The sequence below is a fragment of the Bos taurus genome, chromosome 9 (assembly GCF_002263795.3).
Source record: "Bos taurus isolate L1 Dominette 01449 registration number 42190680 breed Hereford chromosome 9, ARS-UCD2.0, whole genome shotgun sequence".
NCBI lineage: Eukaryota > Metazoa > Chordata > Mammalia > Artiodactyla > Bovidae > Bos > Bos taurus.
Genome location: NC_037336.1, coordinates 96,322,935 through 96,344,250, shown reverse-complemented (window position 1 = coordinate 96,344,250; position 21,316 = coordinate 96,322,935). Strand labels below are relative to the sequence as shown.

The 21,316-nt window shown below is 48.1% G+C and overlaps 1 protein-coding gene across 6 annotated transcripts in view; it reads right to left on the bottom strand.

Annotated features, from left to right (window-relative positions):
• Window positions 1-21,316, bottom strand: part of SLC22A1 (solute carrier family 22 member 1) — a 43,529-nt gene that overhangs the window by 8,584 nt on the left and 13,629 nt on the right. For 3 of the 6 annotated variants that reach the window (XR_009495780.1, XR_009495781.1, NM_001101098.2), the window contains exons 5-10: window positions 21,114-21,228; window positions 20,760-20,866; window positions 16,404-16,618; window positions 11,846-11,954; window positions 2,464-2,576; window positions 642-741 (exon numbers count right to left, since the gene is read on the bottom strand). Coding sequence is in view for 4 of the 6 variants with exons in the window: in NM_001101098.2 (NP_001094568.1) it covers window positions 642-741; window positions 2,464-2,576; window positions 11,846-11,954; window positions 16,404-16,618; window positions 20,760-20,866; window positions 21,114-21,228 (759 nt within the window). In the remaining 2 variants the exon portion in view is untranslated. Of the gene's footprint in view, window positions 1-641; window positions 742-2,463; window positions 2,577-11,845; window positions 11,955-15,419; window positions 15,529-16,403; window positions 16,619-20,759; window positions 20,867-21,113; window positions 21,229-21,316 lie in introns of those variants that run through there. The other 3 variants (XM_015472927.3, XM_024996604.2, XM_024996603.2) reach the window with 3 other exon arrangements.

The following is a 21,316-nucleotide window of genomic DNA, read 5'->3' as shown; positions in this document are numbered from 1 at the left end:
TTCAATGATATTCCCAAGGTCACATGGCCGAGTAGGTGGCTGCCCCTGGACTGAAGCTAAGCTTTAATGAGTCCCCAGAGTCTCTTCGCTCTACTTTCCAGGGACACATGGGTCCTTACATAGAATCCAAGAGCCAAGCCTGTAATGACTACATCATCGGACACTTTTTCTCCCTTTCCTGTTTGGTGCCTCTAAGAGTAGGACCTGAGACTCCAATGAAGCCCTTGTCCCTGTTACAGGAGTGAAGGTTTTAAGTCATTCTTCTTTGTGAAGAAAGTCACTAAGGAATTTGAACCAACAGTCACAAAAAAGACAGAAGATTGATTTAAAAATAGCTCCCAGCAACTCTGGAGTGAGCTAGGGGCCGTGGTGCTCCGCATGGTCAGCATCACAAACAAAACCTTGCATCTCGCGGTTTAGAGCAGGTGACTGCCAACCAAAAACATACACTCCGGCTCTCCCTGCTTTCCTTTTTAGCCAGTAGTCACTGCGTTGTGTTTCTGTCTGCAGCAGCTCTGGGGGTGATAAAAGGCCGCACAAGACCTGTAAAGCTCTCCCAGGAGACAGGAAATGGAGAGTGTTCATAACCGGGAGGGCAAGTCTAACATGGGGCTCTGGGTCCCCCAGTGGCCGGCGCTCACCTCTGCAGGTTCTCGGCATCCTCGATGGTCTCTGGCAAAGTGACCCCCTTGGTCTCCGGAAGAAGCAGCGTCATTCCCCCGGCAACCAGCCCCAAGGCCGCTTCAAACGAGACAGATTCAACATGGAGCCGTTAGAGCATGGCCAACACCTTTTACAGATGATGATAGCTAACTAAAGAGATGCGTAGGCAATACATGAGCGAGGGCCACTTCAAAAAGTCAGCGTTGTCTAGAAAATTAAAAGTGATACGATAACGGGGGAAATGGCAGAGTAAGAAAGGAAACACTTCCCTCCTTGTACACCTGTGCTGTGCTTAGTTGCTCAGTCGTGTCTGACTCTTTGTGATCCCTTGGACTGTAGCCCACCAGGGTCCTCTGTCCATGGAGTTCTCCAGGCAAGAATACTGGAGTAGTTACTTACCATGCCCTCCTCCAACCCAGGGATCCAACCAAGGTCTCCTGCGTTGCAGGCAGATTCTGTACCAGCTGAGCTACCCAGAAAGCCTCAAAGTACATCTACCTAAGAATACAGTTCTAGAGCAACTGATGTTTAAATATTAGGGGGGTTATCGATTCAGGTACCTTGGGAACGATAGGAAACTCAATTTTGACTTGTAACTATGTATAAAGTATATATGTAGCAACTATTATATACACGTGTGCATGCAGGATAAGTCACTTCAGTCTTGTCCGACACTTTGAGACTCCATGAACTGTAGCCCACCAGGCTCCTCTGTCCATGGGATTCTCCAGGTAAGCATACTGGAATTGATTGCCACACCCTCCTCCAGGGGTTCTTCCCAACCCAGAGATCAAACCCACATCTCTTATGTCTCCTGCCTTGGCAGGCAGGTTTCTTACCGCTAGCACCACCTAGGAAGCCCTTATTATATTTATATATATAATATAATGTAATATGATATATTATATAATTGTATAATATAAACTATGCACGCATGCTCACTCAGTTATATCTGGCTCTTTGTGGCCCCATGGACTGCAGGCTTCCAGGCTCCTTTATCCATGGGATTTTCCAGGCAAGAATATTGGAGTGGGTTTCCATTTCCTCCTCCAAAGGATCTTCCTAATCCAGGGATTGAACCCGCATCTCCTGCACTGGCAGGCAGATTCTTCACCACTGCGCCGCCTGGGGCACCCATATATAACCTATACAGTGTATATTACAGCTACTACACACATACGACATGGAGCCCAGCTGATGCGGATGTGGGCAGTGTGGCCTCTCTCGCTACGCATCCACTCCCGCCCCACCCTACCCTGATGGGCTCACCTGGCCCAGACATGGCAGCTCTCCACACGTGCACAGTGGTTTTGCCCTCTGCTGAGTGGCAGGTCTGGGGAGAAGTGGATGAGTTCCCTCCTCCTCCTCTAATCTAACATAATCAGTAACAAACCAGGTACTAACTTGGATTCCCACTGTGCCTGTGTGCCTGTTGTCGATTGTTAAGATCTGGAAGCAGAAGAGTGACAGCCTAGGATCTTCACATGTTAAGTTCACCGAAGTTGGGAGTCACATTCACAGGACACCAGGAGGCTACGTCAAAAACGCTCTCCTGCTCTATTCTGTAGAAGGAATTATTGGACTCCAGAGCCACAGGACATAAACCTCTGGCCCATGTTATAAGAACGGCATCTTATCTTTCCCGTGAAGCAAGACAGAGGAGCCAGGAGACAATGAAAGGGCAGGCACCATCCTTCCCTTCTGTACACTCGCTGGGGGTACCATTCACTCATCCAGTAGTTATCGACTATTCACACTGGGCTGTGAATAAGAAGTAATAGACGTGTCATGAAGTCTTACCAAACAAAATGAGCGGCGAGCCTTGCCAAACCTCCATCAGCCTGAAGACCAGGAACGGGGTGAGAACCCCACCCAAATCACACAGGGAGGAACACACCATCATGCCAAGGTTCCTGGTAAAATACAGAGACCAAAAAAGATGACATTTCTGTGAATCAGTGTTCCAAATGGTAAACTTACGCTACAGCAATTACACCGCCCATTCCCCAACCTCCAGGGAGGGGAGAGGGGCTGGAGATGGGATTAATCTCTGAGGACTGGACTTTCCTGGTGGCACAGTGGATAGAAATCCACCTGCCAATGCAGGGGACATGGGTTCGATCCCTGGTCTGGGAAGATTCCATATGCTGTGGAGCAACCAAGCTCGTACACCACAATACTGAGTCTGTGTGCTGCAACTCCTGAAGCCCGTGGTCCTGAAGGAGAGTAGCCCCTGCTCACAGCAACTGGAGAAAGCCCAAGCACAGCCACGAAGACCCAGCACAGCCAAAAATAAATAAATACATATTCTTTAAAAAAAAAAATCACTGATTATTTCATCAACCGCGCCTACATAACGTGCTAAAAGAAAGGCACGTCCCAGCTCCAGGGGGACAGAAGTGCCTGTGCTGGGACTCTGCTAGCCTTGCCTGTGAATCTCTTCCTCTGGTTGCCTGTTTATAACCTTTATAACAAATGAGAAAGTGTAAGTGCTTCCCTGAGTTCTATGGGCCTTATAGCAAATGAATGAACTCCAGGAGGGAGGTTGCTAATTTGGGAAATGCCAGGCTGGATGAAGCACAAACTGGAATCAAGATGGCCGGGAGAAATACCCATAACCTCAGATATGCAGATGACACCACCCTTACGGCAGAAAGCAAAGAAGAACTAAAGAGTCTCTTGATGAAAGTGAAGGAGGAGAGTGAAAAAGTTGGCTTAAAACTCAACATTCAGAAAACTAAGATCATGGCATCCAGTCCCATCACTTCATGGCAAATAGATGGGGAAACAGTGGAAACAGTGACAGACTTTATTTTCTTGGGCTCTAAAATCACTGCAGATGGTGACTACAGCCATGAAATTAAGACGCTTGCTCATTGGAAGAAAAGCTATGACCAACCTAGATAGCATATTAAAAAGCAGAGACATCACTTTGCCAACAAAGGCCTGTCTAGTCAAAGCTATGGTTTTTCCAGTAGTCATGTGTGGATGTGAGAATTGGACCATAAAGAAAGCTGAGCGCCAAAGAATTGATGCTTTTGAACTGTGGTGTTGGAGGAGACTCTTGAGACTCCCTCGGACTGCAGGGAGATCAAATCAGTCAATCCTAAAGGAAATCAGTCCTGAATATTTACTGGAAGGACTGATGTTGAAGCTGAAACTCCAATACTTTGGCCACCTGATGTGAAGAACTGACTCATTGGAAAAGACCCTGATGCTGGGAAAAATTGAAGGCACAAGGAGACGGGAACAACAGAGGATGAGATGGGTGGATGGCATCACCAACTCGATGATACCATTGAGTTTGAGCAAGCTCTGGGAGTTGGTGATGGACAGGGAAGCCTGGCATGCTGCAGTCCATGGGGTCACAAAGAGTCGGACAGGACTGAATGACTGAACTGAACTGAATGTCAGAATTGGATTATAACAATGGTCTGGAGATTTGGAGAACTGGTTGGTCTGAATAGAGTTTTTGCTTTCACATAGAGGGACGGAGAAGGATAAAGAGAGGAGATTAAGAAATGAAGGACAAAGAAAGCTAGGGAGGAAACTGTCTACTTGAAATGATCTCTTTATCCTTGACAATAGTTTTCAATCATTCTGTCTTATATGAATATAGCTACTTCAGGGTATTCCTGTAAATAATCTTGAGCTTTGGGTCGAAGGCATGGTTAAATCAGGAACAATAAATCAAGAAAAGTTTTATCCTTTTAAGCTTCTTCTATTACATCCATTTGCACAATTTCTTACTCCCTAAAATGAGTAATTATAACATTAGAACATTTTTCTTCCCTTCCCAAAGTCTCTCTCTATGACCTCAGCTTAGTTATTTATTTAGTGTTTGCCATTATAATCATTAAATATGCTTTGTAATTTACTTGATTCACCAGCTTTCAATAATATCTTTCTTTTTAGCTGGAAAACATACTGAGAAAACTATATGAAAAATTATCTATCCATGTTTATTGAGAGATTTAAAAAACAAAAATAGGTGTTGACTTTTATTGAATGCCTCTTTTATCTGTGGAGAAAAGAGTACAATTTTCTCTTTTAATTTATTAGCATGAACTATACTATGATTTTCTAATATTAAGCTATCTTTGTATTCCTGGAATAACCCATCTTAGATATGATGTATTATTATTTTAATGTGCTCCACTCTTCTGCTTGATAATACATTGTTTAGGATTTGAATTTATCATTCATAAATAATGTTTGTAGTTTTCATTTCCTTTATTTTTGTTGCTATTTGACACCAACATCATGAGAGCTTTATAAACAATTTTTTTAAAAACTTCCTTCTTTTCCTATACTCTAGAACTGTGGATCACTGACATTTTCTATTAATTAAATATTTTGTAAAACTATCCTGTGAAACCATTGTGGATTCTCTCTTAACTACGATTTAGGGTCTTCTTTGTCTTAATACATTTTTGCATAAATTCAACTTTGTCTGATAGAATTGTGGTTCTTGCTACATTTTTGTTTCCATTTAGCCAGTAGGTGTGTGCTGTGCGCTCGGTCGTGTCTGACTCTTTGCGGCCCCAAGGACTGCAGCCTGCCAGGCTCCTCCATCCATGGGATTCTCCAGGCAAGAACACTGGAGCGGGTTGCCATTTCCTCCTCCAGGTGATCTTCCCAACCCAGGGATCAAACTCATGTCTCCGGAGTCTCCTGCACTGCAAGTGGATTTTTTACCACTGAGCCACTGGGGAACCCCCTGCTTTTGTGCATTTCTTGCTTCTCAACATTTCTGAGGAAAAGTTATACTGCAACTATGCAGCAAATTGTTGGATTTTGCTTTATAATGAAATTAGAGCCTTTTTGTTTTTCAATAAAGGAGTTAAGTCTTTTTATATTTATTTAAATATCAGAAATGTTTGTTCTTAATTCTGTCATTAACTGTTTATTAATATTTTATAAATATTTCAACACATGCCATGTTTTTTATTGTTTTCTGTGTCTTTTATTTCTCAATTTGTGTTGGTTATGTGTATTTTTTCTGATAATTTGGAAGGTTTGAGAATATACTTAATACTCTATTTCTTTAAATAGTATTGGTTAACTATTATGAAAAACTTTAAAATTAGTGTATTTTTACTTTCTCCTCAAATCATCCCCGCATGCACTGGCTGTAGTTAATAATATCCTTGTTTTTACTGTTTGCCTTCATCTCTTAAAATATGCCTAAAAACTACTTAATTTATTAGCTTTTAGTGATATATTTTTTCCTGGAAAAAGTATTGAGAAAATCAGTGTATCACACCATCTCCAACATTCTCTCTTTCCTTTCCAACTTTTTTTAGTTATTGGGCTTCCCTGGTGGCTCAGATGGTAAAGAATTTGCCTGGGTCGGGAATATCCCCTGGGAAAGGAAATGACTCCAGCATCTTTGCCTGGAGAATTCCATGGACAGAGGAGCCTGGAAAGCTACAGTCCAATTTTAGTTATAGCATGTCTGTATTGTCAATTTATATTCTGTAATCAAAACAGAAACTGAGGGTTTTAATCTCAGATTCAGTGATCACCATCAATAATTTTGAAGCATTACTCCACTTACTGTGTTTACTGAGAATTTTTTCTCTAATAGCTTTTTTGGAAAAAGTTTATAATAACCATATTTTTAAGGAACAAAATAATTGGATGTTGTTTTTATTTGGGAATGAGATTTTGGATAAAATTCTTTGAGTACATTTCCTCTCCTTGGGATCATTGCAGCAAGTTTCACCATCTTCATCAAATGGTATCGGTTTGATTTTCTCCTGATACATGTGACTTACACGTTCAGCCTCGGTACCTCATAAGTCTTTCTTTATCTCTGAAGCACAGTAACTTAACTGGAATATTTGCTAATATTGCTCAGAATCAAGTTTTCCTGTAACTCTCACTGTATGCCCCTTCAATTCATAGATCCAAGCATTCTTTTATTTCCAGAAGTTCTTTTAAGTTCTTTGTTCTTTGGTTTCATTATTTTAATGATCTTCTTTGGGACATTATAAGTATAATCTCTAAGCCTTTTAAACTCTTTGCTTATTTCAATCTTATTTTGCAATTCTTAGTTCTATCTTACCTTTTCTTTATCAATTCTCCCTTGTACTGCTTTCAAAGTGGTTTTCATTTGTGAAATATTTTAATATTTCTTTTTATTTTTTTAGGCTGAGCTGACTCCATCTCTTGTCTTATCACACATTCTCCCAAGAACTTACATTCTCTGCTTTACACTCTTCTTTTACAGAGATGGCTAATTCATTACTGTTTTGCACCTGGTCACAGCACACTTGGCTATACTCTTCATTTGCTTTCTGATAATATTTTCCCTATGCATTTTCTTCATTTGTCACTTGCTTTTCCTCTTCCTTTCTCCTTTTTATCTCATGATATATCTGTATAGCTCCTGGGAAAGTTACTTTTTTAATTGTGATTCAGCATTCAACACTATTATTTCTTCCTGTAGCAGCTATTTTAGAAGGATTTGTGGACAGGGACCAGGGCATGTTTTAAGCTATTAGAAATTCTCTTTCTGGCCAGGGCTGTCTATGATTAGATGCTTTGACTCTGTTATCCCTACTCATGACATTAAAAGACGCTTGCTCCTTGGAAGGAATACTATGACAAACCTAGACAGCATATGAAAAAGCAGAGGCGTCACTTTGCCATAAAGGTCCATCTAGTCGAAGCTATGGTTTTTCCAATAGTCATGTACGGATGTGTGAGTTGGCCCATGAAGAAGGCTGAGTGCCAAAGAATTGATGCTTTCAAATTGCGGTGCTGGAGAAGATTCTTGAGAGTCCCTTGGACTGCAAGGAGATCAAACCAATCCATCCTAAAGGAAATCAGTCCTGAATATTCATTGGAAGGACTGATGCTGAAGCTGAAGCTCCAATATTTTGGCCACCTGATAAGAAGAACCAACTCATTGGAAAAGACTCTGATGCTGGGAAAGACTGAAGGCAAAAGGAGAAGCGGGCAGCAGAGGATGAGATGGTTAGATAGCATCACTGACTCAGTGGACATGAGAGATAGGGAAGGACAGGGAAGCTTGGTGTGCTGCGGTTCATGGGGTCGCAGAGTCGGACACGACTGAGAGACCGAACAATGGACACAGACAATGTGGAACCGCTCGCCCTGCAGGGCCTCTCCCCTCCGTCCTGCCCACAGCGCAGTGCTCCCTCAAGGCTCCTGAGTGTCTCCCGCAGCTCGCCCGCCCCTCCTCCCCTCCAGCCACACAGCATCCAAAGAAGGAAACACGTACCTCCAGCCCCTGCACCCATCTTATTCCTCCAGCAAGGGATTGTGGGTTATGTCCTTCAAGCTCCCTTCCTACCTTGGGAAACCTCTGGCCTTGTCTCAAATTTGCTGCCCCAGTGGACCTCCCTGGAGTCTTCTAGACCCTTTTACATTCACTGTACTAGGCAGCCCTTCTTCCCACACATTCTTTCAAGGTCATCCTACTTTCAAAGATGGCATTTGCTGTGTTTTTTTTTTTTTCTGCATCTCTTTCTTTTTTGTTGGTATTAAATTATTTTTGTTGAAATTTTCATTGATAAAAATGTAGATTCTCACACAGTAGTAGTAAATAATAAAGACATGCCCTCATATATTCTTCTCATTCTTCTAATGGCTTTAGTGTGGTTTCCAAGAGGAGGAAAAAAATCACCATTTTTAAAATAATTTTAAGAGAATAAGTCTTAAAAAAGAGACAGATTTTATAAGCACACGGAAGCTAAAAGAAGTGAGAAACTGGTTTCCATCTTTAAAACTCATAGGGCTTCCCTGGTGGCCCAGTGGTTCAGAATCCGCCTTGCAATGCAGGGGACGCGGTTTCATCCTAGGCCCAGGAAGATCCCCCAGGCCACAGAGCAGCTAAGCCCGCGCGCGCCACAACTACTGAGTGTGCTCTAGAGTCCACCAGGCTCTGCAACAAGAGAAGCCACAGCAACAAGAAGCCCGTGTGTTGCAGCTGGAGAGTAGCCCCACTCGCCGCAACTAGAGAAAGCCTACATGCAACAGTGAAGACCCAGTGCAGCCAAAACTAATTTAAAACAATAAACATCTTAAAAAATAAAATTAAGAAAATTCGGGTCTCTGGGACACTTCATTCATTCATTCTGCAAGCGCCAGGTGCCCGGTTAGTATGGCTACAGAGCAGTCTCGGGAGGCGCAGACAAGAGCCCTACGTAGTCTCTGTGTTCAAGGAGCGCATAATACAGAGAAGAGGTAAAAACGGGTGGATGATTTTCAATACAAGGCAGAGCGAGCGTGCGTGCGTGCATGCCATGTCGCCTCAGTCGTGTCTGACTCCGTGCAACCCTAAGAACTGTAGCCCACCAAGCTCCTCTGTTCATGGGATCCTCCAGGCAAGAATACTGGAGCGGGTTGCCATGCCCTCCTCCAGGGGGTCTTCCCAACCCAGGAATCAAACCCACGTCTCTTGTGTCTCCTGCACTGGCAGGCAGGTTCTTTACCACAAGTGACACATGGGTCTTGACAGTGTATGTTGCAGACAGTTATAAGGAGGATGCTGTTCAACTCTAAAGCCTCCTGTGGGTAAGAAGCAGGGTCAAAATGGTCCAAATAGAAACTGTGTCAACCTGAAGCGATTATAAAGTAATAAAGGAACAGAAATGATCCTTTTTTTCCAATTTAGATTTGATTCAATTGATTGAAAAGACCCAAACTTTCATGACTGTCTTACTTTGGCATGTGATGTCTATGCATCAAGTTTAAAGTTATTTCTGAACCTCTCTGGCTTTCCTTCCTGGTTCTTGAGAATCCTCATCAAATGGATGCTATGCCCCTTGAGGATGGGCCACTTGGCCTTCCTCCGCCTTGGACCAGGCACTCAGGACCTCTGGCGGTTTACACTCTGAGTCAGTCCCCTGGGTCCAGTGGCCATGACAATGGAATTGTTTGGCCCAGCTGTTTTAGACTCTGGGCTCAGAACTGCCAATTGTAGATTTTTCTCCTTCATTTGCCTTTATCTCTCTGTACCCATTCCGAACAATCTTTTCCAGATGAGACAGGGCCTTTTAATGAGGGATGTGCAGCAAAGAGTGAATCAGAGTCACCTGTGTCTTCTGGCTCACGAAGGGGTTCTGAGGGCTGCCCAGGTGTAAGAGAAGGATGGGGAGCTGGAATAGTTCTTAGACATCATTGGTCTGATGATATATGGAGAAGAAAGGATTTATAAAATGGGGGAAAAAAAAGAGTTTGCAGAAATGTGCCAAACTCTAACAAAGGTCAGAATTTAAACTTTAAGGGGGTTAATCCTTTGCAATAAAAATACTCTTCATTTAGACTAAGCCTTCTAAGATACAGATGATAATAAGGACATGCAAAGGTGATCAATATTATCAGTAGTTAGGACAACATAAATCGAAGTCACGATAACACCACCACCTCCAACACCAAGGACAGGGAGGATGCAGAGCAATCACCTGTGTCTCACATAGCTGGTGGGATGGAAAATGGTGTGGCCAGTTTGGAAAACGTTTTGATAGTTTCTCATGAATTTAAACACACAACTACTATATGACCCATCCCTAAATTTTTACCTAAGAGAAATGGAGACGTGTGTCCACACAAAGACCCATAGTGAAGCAAAAGTTGCTCAGTTGTGTCCGACTCTTTGCAGCCCCGTGGACTATATGCAGTCCATGGAATTCTCCAGGCCAGAATACTGGAGTAGGCAGCCTTTCCCTTCTCCAGGGGATCTTCCCAACCCAGGGATCAAACCCAGATCTCCCGCATTGCAGGCGGATTCTTTACCAGCTGAGCCACTAAAAACGCAAGAACACTGGAGAGGGTAGCCTATCCTTTCTCCAGTGCATCTTCCCGACCCGGGAATAGAACCGGGGTCTCCTGCATTGCAGGCAGAGTCTTTACCAGCTGAGTCACAAGGAAGCCCATAAACCCGTAAGTGAATACTTATTGGCACCTGTGTCATAATCACTGGGAAAAGCCCAAACCTCCACGCATGGAGAAACAGAGAAACACACCGTGGTCCATCCTCCATGCATGGAAACCACACTCAGCAATAAGAAGGAATGGAGCATTACAAGCCACGGCGTGGATGGGTCCCCTGATGTCAAGCGAAAGAAGCCAAACACAAAAGCCTGCACTCCAGGTCACTTCATGTGTGTAGCACTCAAGAGAAGGCAAAGCCATAGGGAGAGAAACCAGATCGGGGGTTGCCCGGTGCTGGGGGTGGGAGGGGAGAAAGCGGATCACAGAGGGACAGGAGGACGCATTTGCATATGATGGAGACGTGTCTGTGTCACCTTGATCATGGTGCTGGTGAAATGAATGAGTCAAAACTCATCAAACTGTGCCTTTGAGGGTGAATCTTGCTCTAAGAAAATTCTGCCTCAATAAACCTGACTTGAAACAATGAATGATCCGGGCCCATTGGTATTCTTACTAAGTATTGTGTCACTGTAGGGAAATACCAGCTCTAAGGGCAGAAAAAAGTGTGTTCTTGGTTGCCAAGAGGGAGGGGAGGGGAGGGATGGAGTGGGAGGTTGGGCCTAGCAGATGCAAACGAGTGTAAACAGGACGGACAAACAGCCAGGTCCTACTGTAGAACAAAGCAGACGGCACTCACTACCCTGTGACAAGCCACAGTGGAAAAGAACACGACAAAGAATGTATTAATATGCATACGTGTAACTGAATCTCTTGGCTGTGCAGCAGAAATTCACACACAGCATTGTAAATCAACCGTACTCCAATTGAAAAAAAAATAAGAGGGGCGAAGCAGCGTGTTCTTACCTGGACCCTGCCGCTTTCTAGCTGAGTGACCCTGGGAAGCTCGCCTTCCCTTTGTAAACCTCGGCCTGCTCACACGGAAAGGCAGATAACAACGATTCTACAGGATGACCTGCATGCTGTGTGTGGCAATGCTCTGATTGTCACGGTCCAAATAGAAACTGCCCTTAACCAGATGTCTTTTCTCTTGCGTTGGCCCTCCGTAAGGGGCACGACGCGACCAGGAGTCCACTTCAGACTGTCCATCTCACCTTCTCTACTGCATCAGGTGTGGGCTCTGTCTTTGATGCCCAACCCCCATCTCAATGCCAACCCATCCACCCTGGGGGGTGCATCTTCAGCAGTGGTCCTCAGTGAGCCCGCTGGCCCACAGCCAGGTCAGCAGCTAGCCACCCTGTCCCCCGGACACACTCACCGGATGAAGGTCGGGAACAGCTCGGCGTTGACCAGGCACACCATCTGGAACACGATGGTGATCCCCATTCTGCCAACACAAGCTACCATGATATTCAACCAGGGCAGATCTGGGAGGAGACAGACAGCAGATCTGAGCGCTAGAGGGCTGTACCCACAGATGTGCCAGGAGACACCGTGACTGGGAGCTTGGACTTTAGAGCTGGAGGGCCCGAAAGGCTGTCTTAGCCAACCCCTCCAGATTTGGATCAGTAAACTGAGCCTGGTGGTTCAGATGGTAAAGAATCTGCTTGCAATGCGGGACACCTGGGTTTGATCCCTGGGTTGGGAAGATGCCCTGGAGGAGGAAATGGCAACCCACCCCAGTGTTCTTGCCTGGAGAATCCTGTGGACAGAGGAGCCTGGCGGGCTACAGTCCACAGGGTCCCAAAGAGTCGGACATGACTCAGCGACCACTACTAACACCCACTAAACTGAGTCCTGAGAGATTTGGGGACTTGATGACACTTGAGGGAAGACTTCACTGTACAGAGGAAAGAATGTGCTTTTTTGAATCTCAGCTGTGCCTCCTGTCAGCAGAGTGACAAGGCACATGGCTTACTTCTGCCTGCCTCAGTCTCCTCAGCTATGAAATGGGAATAATCTTAGCCAACTTAAAGGTGGTGGTGACATTTAGAGATAACACATGTCAACTGTGCATCATGACCACTCCACCAGTCCTGGCTTTTCATTATCTTGCAATAGTGTCCTTGCTGACACAGCTCCTGAAACACAGTAGGTCCTCAACAACGTGGTTCCCTCAGGCAGAAGTCCTGGAGCTGGTGGACCAGATTTCTCATCCGCAGCACTCATTTCCCAACACATTTTTTTTATGTTTTATTTATTTATTTTTGATGGCACCGAGCCTTCGCTGCTGTGCAAGGGCTTTCTCTAGTTGTACGAGCAGGGGCCACTCTCTAGGTCTGATACTGAGGGCTTCAGGAGTTACAGCTTGTGGGCTCTATGACTTGGGCTCAGTAGTCTGACACCTGGGCTTAATGGCCCCATGGCATATGGAATCTTGCCACAGCAGGGATCTGCAGTGTCCCCTGCAGTGGCAGCTGGATTCTTAATCCCTGGACCACCAGGGAAGTCCTCAGAGGAACACATTTTTTAACCCAAGCATCTTTCACTGGTCTGAGAGGATAAGGGATGCAAACCCTCATCTCCTCCTAGCAGATGGCTCTGCATCTTAGTTAGCAGCAGGTCCAGAAGCCTTCTCCCTCCTGGGGAGCCATCAAACCATTAGGCACCATCATCTGCTTCATTCACCTGGATGTTGGGTGTTCACCCAGACCCCAAACCACAAGTGACTCCTGAGTCAGGCCGGCTCACTAACAGAGCCTCCAGGGTCACAGACAGCATGTCATCTCACCCTCATCCCCATGAGCCGGCTACTCAAGGAAGACAGGCTTCTGTCCCCTTGCCAGGGGGAGGCTCTGGGGAGAGCAGACCCAGTGACCTTGGGGCCGAACTTGCCCACAGCCAGTGCAGCCTCTCCAGGTCTTGGCTGCCCTGTGCCTGGAGGAGAGCCCAAGCGGAGCCTTTAGTTAAGGCTCCTATGAGATACAAGACAAGGGAGTTCACTCGAACACCTGGAGGAGGGCATTGGTCACAAATTCCGCAGCTTTGATGGATTTGGCAAGATGCTCTACTGGACATGCACGGCATCCTTGCCCTCAGAGAACCGCCCTGCCTCCTCTGGGCCCAGGTCACTCTCCCCAGCAGTTGGAGGGACCACTTACAACTGCAGTCCTGCCGCGTGGCTTCCTGCCATGCTTGGGATAAAACCCACGCTGGCATCTCTCCCTGTCTCCTGCTCACGCGGGTCCGGCTGCTCCTCTAGCGCCCAGCTCTCCCCATCCTCAGGGTCCTTGCTCTTGCTGTTCCCTTTCCTGGAAACCTCCTTGCCCGGCTGTTTAAATGGCTCATCCCCTCTTCACTTAGGTCTCCTAAGGTCACCCTGGACCACCATATGAAGAATTAATGCCCCATCCCTCTTCCTCCTTCTCTTTTCCCTCTAGAACTTAAGCTCCAAGAAGTGGAATCATTCTCTGCTTTGCTTGTGGCTGAGATCCTGGGGCAGAGACGCCACTCTGTCAAGTACACAGAGGAGCTTCCCAGGTGGTGCTACTGGTAAAGAGCCCAACTGCCAATGCAAGAGACATGAGATGCAGGTTCAACCCCTGCGTTGGGAAGATTCCCTAGAGGAGGGCACGGCAACCCACTCCAGTATTCTTGCCTGGAGAATCCCATGGAAAGAGGAGCCTGGTGGGCTCCAAAGCGTCTTTGCTCCAGAGGGTCACAAAGAGTCAGACACAACTAAAGCAACTTAGCATGCACTCACGCAAGTACATGGAAGGCACTTGAAAGTTTCTGGAGCAGGAGACGAAGGCTCGTCATCGAATGCGATGAGCACCAGTAAAGGCAAGTGGCGAGAGTGGGAGCCGGGAGAGGGTCCTGGGAGGATGTGGGACAGAGGACGCAGTACCCAAGCTTCTTCCAGGGGATAATCAAATGGTCTCAGATCCCAGGTTCCCTCTCGGTACTTGGCGCTGTTACTTAAAAAACAGCAACAACGAAAACCTCTACTCGTTCATTCAGCTTTACCAGGATTCTAGAAACAGGGAGATGGGGGAAACAGGGGAAACCGATTTCACACGCTCAGCCCCTTTTCCTGCCTTCTTTGTCCCCGGTGGCCCAGACAGTGTAGTGCCTGCCTGCACTGTGGGAGACCCGGTTCAATCCCTGGGTCGGGAAGATCCCCTGGAGAAGGAAACGGCTACCCACTCCAGCATTCTCGCCTGGAAAATTCCATGGATGGAGGAGCTGGTGGGCTACAGTCCATGGGGTCGCAAAGAGTCGGACACGACTGAGCGACTTCACTCACTCACTCATGAAAGGAGGGAGGAAAAAACCTGAGCTACCTTTTGCTACTTCTTAAAATTTCCAGCCTGCTCTGTAAAGTCTAATTCTTGAGAATAGGGATTTCATGGGATGTTTCTCATAATATCCTGCCCCCAAAGCCTGCCAAAATGACTCATTAAACCAACAACTGCAGAGCACAAGCAATAAAAACTGAGAAAATAGCAAATCTGCTCTATTTTTTTTAACATTTCTAAAAGTAACAAATGAGAAAGGCAATGTATGTACTCAAATTAAAACTGCCCAAATGATTCTGCTTTGGCTTATCTTGGATTGCTAAGAATTATGGACTCAAGCAAACAGGCACCAAGATGGCTGGTGTTGAAAAGACTAATGATGCCAAGTGCTGGTGAGTCTGTGGAACCACTGGAAAGCTGATGCACCACCGTGGGAGCGTGAACTGAAAAGCTGCCTGGCTGTATCTACTAAAATGAACCTGTGTCCCGCCCCCTGACCCCGCAAGGGGAGTGAGTGTCCACGAAAAGATGTGTTGGAATGTTCCCTGCAGCCTTAATCCAAATGGGCAGACACTGGATGACTTTAGATCTTCCCAACCCAGGGACTGAATCTGCGTCTCTTACGTCTCTTGCACTGACAGTCAGGCTCTTTACCAGTAGCACCGCCCGGGAAGCTCCTCTATGTACTTAGAGTGGCGTCTCTGCCCCAGGAGCTCAGCCGTGAGCAAAGCAGAGAATGTTTCCGCTTCTCGGAGCTTGTCTTCTAGAGGGAAAAGAGAAGGAGGAAGAGGGATGGGACTTTAATTCTCTGTACGGTGGTCCAGGGTGACCTTAGGAGGCCTGAAGTCAACAGAGGCCTGGATGTAATTGAGGGGTTCCTACAATGCGAGGCTGCCCAACAGTGAGAAAGTGCAAGCGACACCCCCATGGACAACGTGGGTGACCCTTGCAGACGCCACGGTAAGTGAATGAAAGTGCTACAAAGCAGAGGTGCTGCTGCTGCTGCTGCGTCACCTCAGTCGTGTCCGACTCTGGGCGACCCCATAGACGGCAGCCCACCAGGCTCCCCGGTCCCTGGGACTCTCCAGGCAAGAACACTGGAGTGGGGTGTCATTTCCTTCTCCAATGCATGAAAGTGAAAAGTGAAAGTGAAGTCGCTCAGTCGTGTCCGACTCTTAGCGACCCCATGGACTGCAGCCTACCAGGCTCCTCTGTCCATGCGATTTTCCAAGCAAGAGTACTGGAGTAGGGTGCCATTGCCTTCTCCGAGCATAGGTGCAGTATGGTTCAAATGTATGAAGTTTAAGAACAGCCGACATTAATCTGGGATGGCAGAGACCAGAGCTGTGGTGACCTGGGCAGGGGTGGTGAGCGTTGGTGGTCAAGGAGGGTGAGGGACCTTCCAAGGTGCTGGACATGTTCTTTATCTTGGCGTAGGTCGCGGTGCCCAGGCATACAAACAGGTAAAAAATTCATCGGCTTGAACACTTAAAAAGGGCTCATTGTCGGTATGCTGTACCTCTACTTAAAATTTTTTGAAAAGTGATTCTAGACTCAGGCAAACACCTTGTCTTTGTTCCTGTTCCAACTCTTCCCACAGTTCAACGACCCGGAACATGATGGGCATGGGCCACTCACCGTGTGGGATAAAGATCATGAGGAAGCAGGCCAGCCCGGCCGCCAAGTTGGACGTGGCCAGCGGGTAGCGGCGGCCGAAGCGGTCGATGGTGACGAGGATGATGAAGCCTGCGGGGAACTCGACCAGAGCGGAGTAGAGGAAGTCCAGGTAGAGGTTCCCGCCGGTGGCGCCCACGTGCATGATGAGGCCCTGGTAGACCACGGAGCTGGTGAACCTGGGCGGGCAGGAGAGGCGGGTCAAAGGTGAGATCCCGGAGACTGGCCTGGAGGATAAAGGCTCCTGCAAGCTGGAAGGAAGCGTCCATCGCTGGATGTATAATGTTCTAGACCAATATGAGAAGTAAGAAAGTAAATGAGGTCGCTCAGCCGCATCCGACTCCTTGCGACCCCATGGACTGTACGTAGCCCACCAGGCTCCTCCGTCCATGGGATTTTCCAGGCAAGAATACTGGAGTGGGTTGCCATTTCCTTCTCCAGGGGGATCTTCCCGACCCAGGGGATGGAACCCGGGTCTCCCGCATTGTAGGCAGACAATTTACCATCTGAGCCACCAGGGAAGTCATAATATGAGAAGAGGCAGTGGGGACCAGGGGGACATCAAAATCCAGGAGGGGCCCTCCTGGTTGAGAAGCTCCTTCCACAATTTTTGTGAGCCTGTGACTTACAGGACAGACCCGTGTTTCCCGAGAGATGGCAAACGATGTAGCGACCACCGTTTACTTCATACTGTGCCCCTGCGGGCAGCCCTGCTCTGAACACTGCACGGGCCCTATCTCATCAGATGCCCCAAGCCTCCAAGGGGAAGGAGGGCAGGAGACAGCAGTGGGGAGTGAGCAGTGTCAGGGTTCAGACTGCTGGCTGAGCCGTGTGGTCTTCAGTAAGTTAACCAGCCTCTCTGTGCCTCAGTTCCTTCAGCTGTGACTCTGTCCTGAGAATTCACTGAGGCCGTGGACCAGAAGGGCTGGCTGTAGTTGGGCACTCAGTGAAGAGCAGATTTTATTGCTGCCACAGTTGTCTTTCCCAGGGCCAGGATCCAGAGTACCACCGGGGGGAGGGGTCGGCCAAGTCTTCCCAGCTCCACAGTGGGGGCCCCCTGCGCACATCACACCATCTTGGAACCAGCAATATTCCCTTCCTCTCTTTCACCCCATGTCCCACGGCACACGACCCATTCACCCATATCTGAGGAAAGAACACCCATGTTATAGAACATGGCACACAGCTCGGTCATTCTGACTCAGGGGAAAACGTAGAGTCCCGTGGGTCACTTTTGGGCAAACTGCACAATTTTGGAACATTGAATGACTGTGTTGGTACAGTCGTTCCTCACTACCATGGGGGACTGGTTCCAGGACCCCCCAGGGTACCAGAACCCGAGGATGTGCGAGTCCCTCGTGTAAATCGTATGAATTGGTGTAGGATGTGCAAACCCCCGTAAGACTGACACCATCGCTAGATTACTTATAACACCTAACATAAAATAAATGTTGTGTCAGTATTTGCCAGCATGCAGCAGATTCAAGTTTTGCTTTGGGGGACTGTCTGGAATTTTTTTGAATATTTTTTATCTGCAGTTGATTGAATCCCCAGATGCAGAACCTGCAGATATGAAGTACTGACTGTGGGAAGAGATTTTGGTGGATAAGAAATTACTTTCTTATAGAAATGCAAATTGCCCGTCAGTTCCAAAACTGAGATCACAGGGGACATTTCTCATTACTACACCACCCCCCCGCCCCCGGTTTTATAAGGTCCAGCTCTCATGGCTCAGATGGTTAGGAATCTGCCTGCAATGCAGGAGTCCCCAGTTCGATCCCTGTGTCGGGAAAATCCCCTGAAGAAGGGGATTACTGGCAACCCACTGCGGTATTCTTTCCTGGAAGATCTCATGGACAGAGGAGCCTGGTAGGCTGTAGTTCATAGGGTTGCAAAGAGTCAGACACGACTGAATGACTTTCACTCACTTCAGTCACTCACTCCCTGGTTCTATAACGCTGCACCCAGGGGAGTCTGGTATGCTTTTGTTTCTAGTTCTAAATTATTCCTGTTTGATCCAAAGTGTCAAGAGAATAAGAATACACTGAATGCAACTCGGTGAGTTTAGATGAGCCTGGCGGGGCGAGGGGGGCTTCTCTATGCCGGCTTAAATGGTTAAATGGGAACAGTCATCTTCTACCCATAAAGCGACTAGCCCAAGAGAAAAGAATGTAGAACCCTGATTTTCCTGTACAAACAAATAAACAAAAACCCCAAATCACAACAAACTCTGGAAGATGGTGAAGAACAGGGAAGCCTGGCGTGCTGCCATCCATGGGGTCCGATGGGGTCCCAAAGAGTTGGACAGGACTTAGTCACTGATCAACCAAACTGGAAACAATCAACAATGTGCAATGCTGCCATCTTTTGGCAGAACGCACAAACCGCATGTGCGCACTGCTACGGGTAGAGGTGATGGTTTTTTCGCCAAGTGTCTGACTCTTTGCGACCCCATGGACTGTAGCCCGCCAGGCTCCTCTGTCCATGGGATTTCCCAGGAAGGAATACTGGAGTGGATAGCAGTCTGTCATTGTTGGGCGTTTCCTAAGTTCTAAGCCTTTCACACGCATTATCACATTAATTCTTCCAACATGCTTCTATCATTGCCTCCATTGGGCTGATGAGGAAACTGAGTCACAGAGATCACGAAGCTTCCTGAAGGTCACGCAGCCAGGAAGTGATGGGCCCCCCGCCCCGAGTCGCTGTAATGAATGGAGCAGACGGGGGCAGGGGGCGTGTACAGTAAGAGAAGGTGTCCAGGGCCAGATGGCATGAAGCCTTGCAGGCCGCAGAAGGAAGCTAGGTTTCTTCTCAGTGGATTAGGGAGGCTATGAGGATGTGGACAAGGAGGTGATGTGATCCGTGACCTGTGCCCTGGGGAGGGGGGGACAGGAGTGGGAGCAGACCGCCAGCAAAGAGGCTACCGCGACGAGCTGGACGGGAGACTGCAATCCTCACACCTGAGAGCACAGGCGATGAGAAATGGCAGATTCCGGATAGATTTTCAAGACAGAGTGGGATTTGTGGAAAGCTTGCGCGGAGGGGTGTGAGAGAGCTGAGGAGACAGGATCACCGCCTTGACAGGATTGCTTGGGGTGGAGATGGGACCCGGACTGATACAGGAGGGGAGCAAGCCTTTCTGTCTGCGGGGTCCCGGGCCTCCAACCCAAGAGGCACCATGGAGTCGGATGCTGAGAATCAAGAGAAACGCGCCAGGCACCTGGCACGCTTGCAGGGGTTCCTGGGCCGCTCACACGGCGGGCACAGGGCTCCCGGGGCCAGCTCACAGTCATGGGGCCTAGGGACCAGGAGAGAACCCAGCATCTAGAGAACTCAGGATGGACTCTGTGGAACACTAGTTACTCATTCAAGCTTCCGCAAATATTTACGGAGCGGCTGCTACGTGCCAGGCGCTGCCCTCGTAGTTGGAACCCTTATTTCACGGAAGGGCAAAGAAGGGCAGGGTGGCAGAGTGACCCCAGTGGAAGGGGAACCCAGCCACTCAGCCCAGGGGTTTCCAGGGGTAACTGAAGGGCCACCAGGATGTGGAGGAGCAAGTGCTGAGGTGGGGAGCTGAGCCAGCCCCCCAAGGGAATAGGGAGAAGACCCCATCTCAAGGAAGCCACAGGGGAGGGTGACGCTGCCCCAGGGTGTGCAAGGCGTGCTGGGTGTGGACAGGCGTTTCCTAATCGGTGTGAAAAAAGCCCACATGTGCTTTCTGCAGGCTCTGTCAAGTCCTCAGACGTGAGGAAGGCTTCTTCCTCCTTGACAGCCCGGAAAATGAAGTCGCTCAGTCGTGTTCAACTCTGTGACCCCATGGACTGTAGCCTACCAGGCTCCTCCATCCATGGGATTTTTCAGACAAGAGTACTGGAGCGGGTAGACATTTCCTTCTCCAGGGGATCTCCCAACCCAGGGATCGAACCCGTGTCTCCCACATTGTAGGCAGACACTTTACTGTTTGAGCCACCAGGGAAGTACTGATGTCCTGGGGAATCCCTGAAATCTCATCTACCTGCCGCGGCTAAGTCAGCACTTGGCTCCTAACACAGGGGGTTTCTGGCAACCCTGTCACCTCCCTCCGGCTCACTGCTAACTTTTCTACGTGGAGATTTCTTCTTACTAAAACGAGGCCTTTCCTCTACTGGGCAGTCCTCAAAGGACAAATACAGGTGTCTTTTTAAGAGCTCTTTGAGCGGAAAGCCATCTGGAAATGCCTTTTCATGCCTCTCTTTCCACCCCCCCATAAGTTGACCCACCGTCTCTGATGTGTACCCGGGCATGCAGGGAAGTGCACAGGGCCTCAGAAAGACCCCTTACCACAGGTACATCAGGATGAAGGTGTACTTCCTCAGGTTGGGCGTGCGGAACAGGTCTATGAATGAGGGGCTCAGCTTCTCAGTGACGTCCTCCTCGAGAGACAGCATCTAGGAGAGAGTCAGGGCGTCAGCCGCATCCAGGCTGCCACCGTGATCAGGAATCGCCATCAGAGCCCTTCCCCCGCCCCGCCCCCCGCCCCCCACCAGTCTCCACCCCGAGGCCGGTCATCATACTCTTCACCCCGAAAAGCTCCAGCACCTTCCGGCTTCCCCAGGCAAGTCCCACAGGCAAGCGCTAAGTCATAAACCCGACCCAGCATTCAGTGAGGGGAGAAAGCCCTTTCGAGTGAGTCACCTTCAGGTCAGCAGGAGGCAGCTTCCCGTTCTTTTGCGCAATGTGGTCCATGATCTTTATCGCCTCAGTGTTTCTCTTTTGCGATAACAGCCATCGGGGGGACTCGGGCACAAACCTGCGGACGCAGATCATCCCCACTTGGCGTCTCTCCCAGTGCCCGTCTGAGGTTAAGATCAAAAGAGAAGCTCGCTGGAACTGACTTG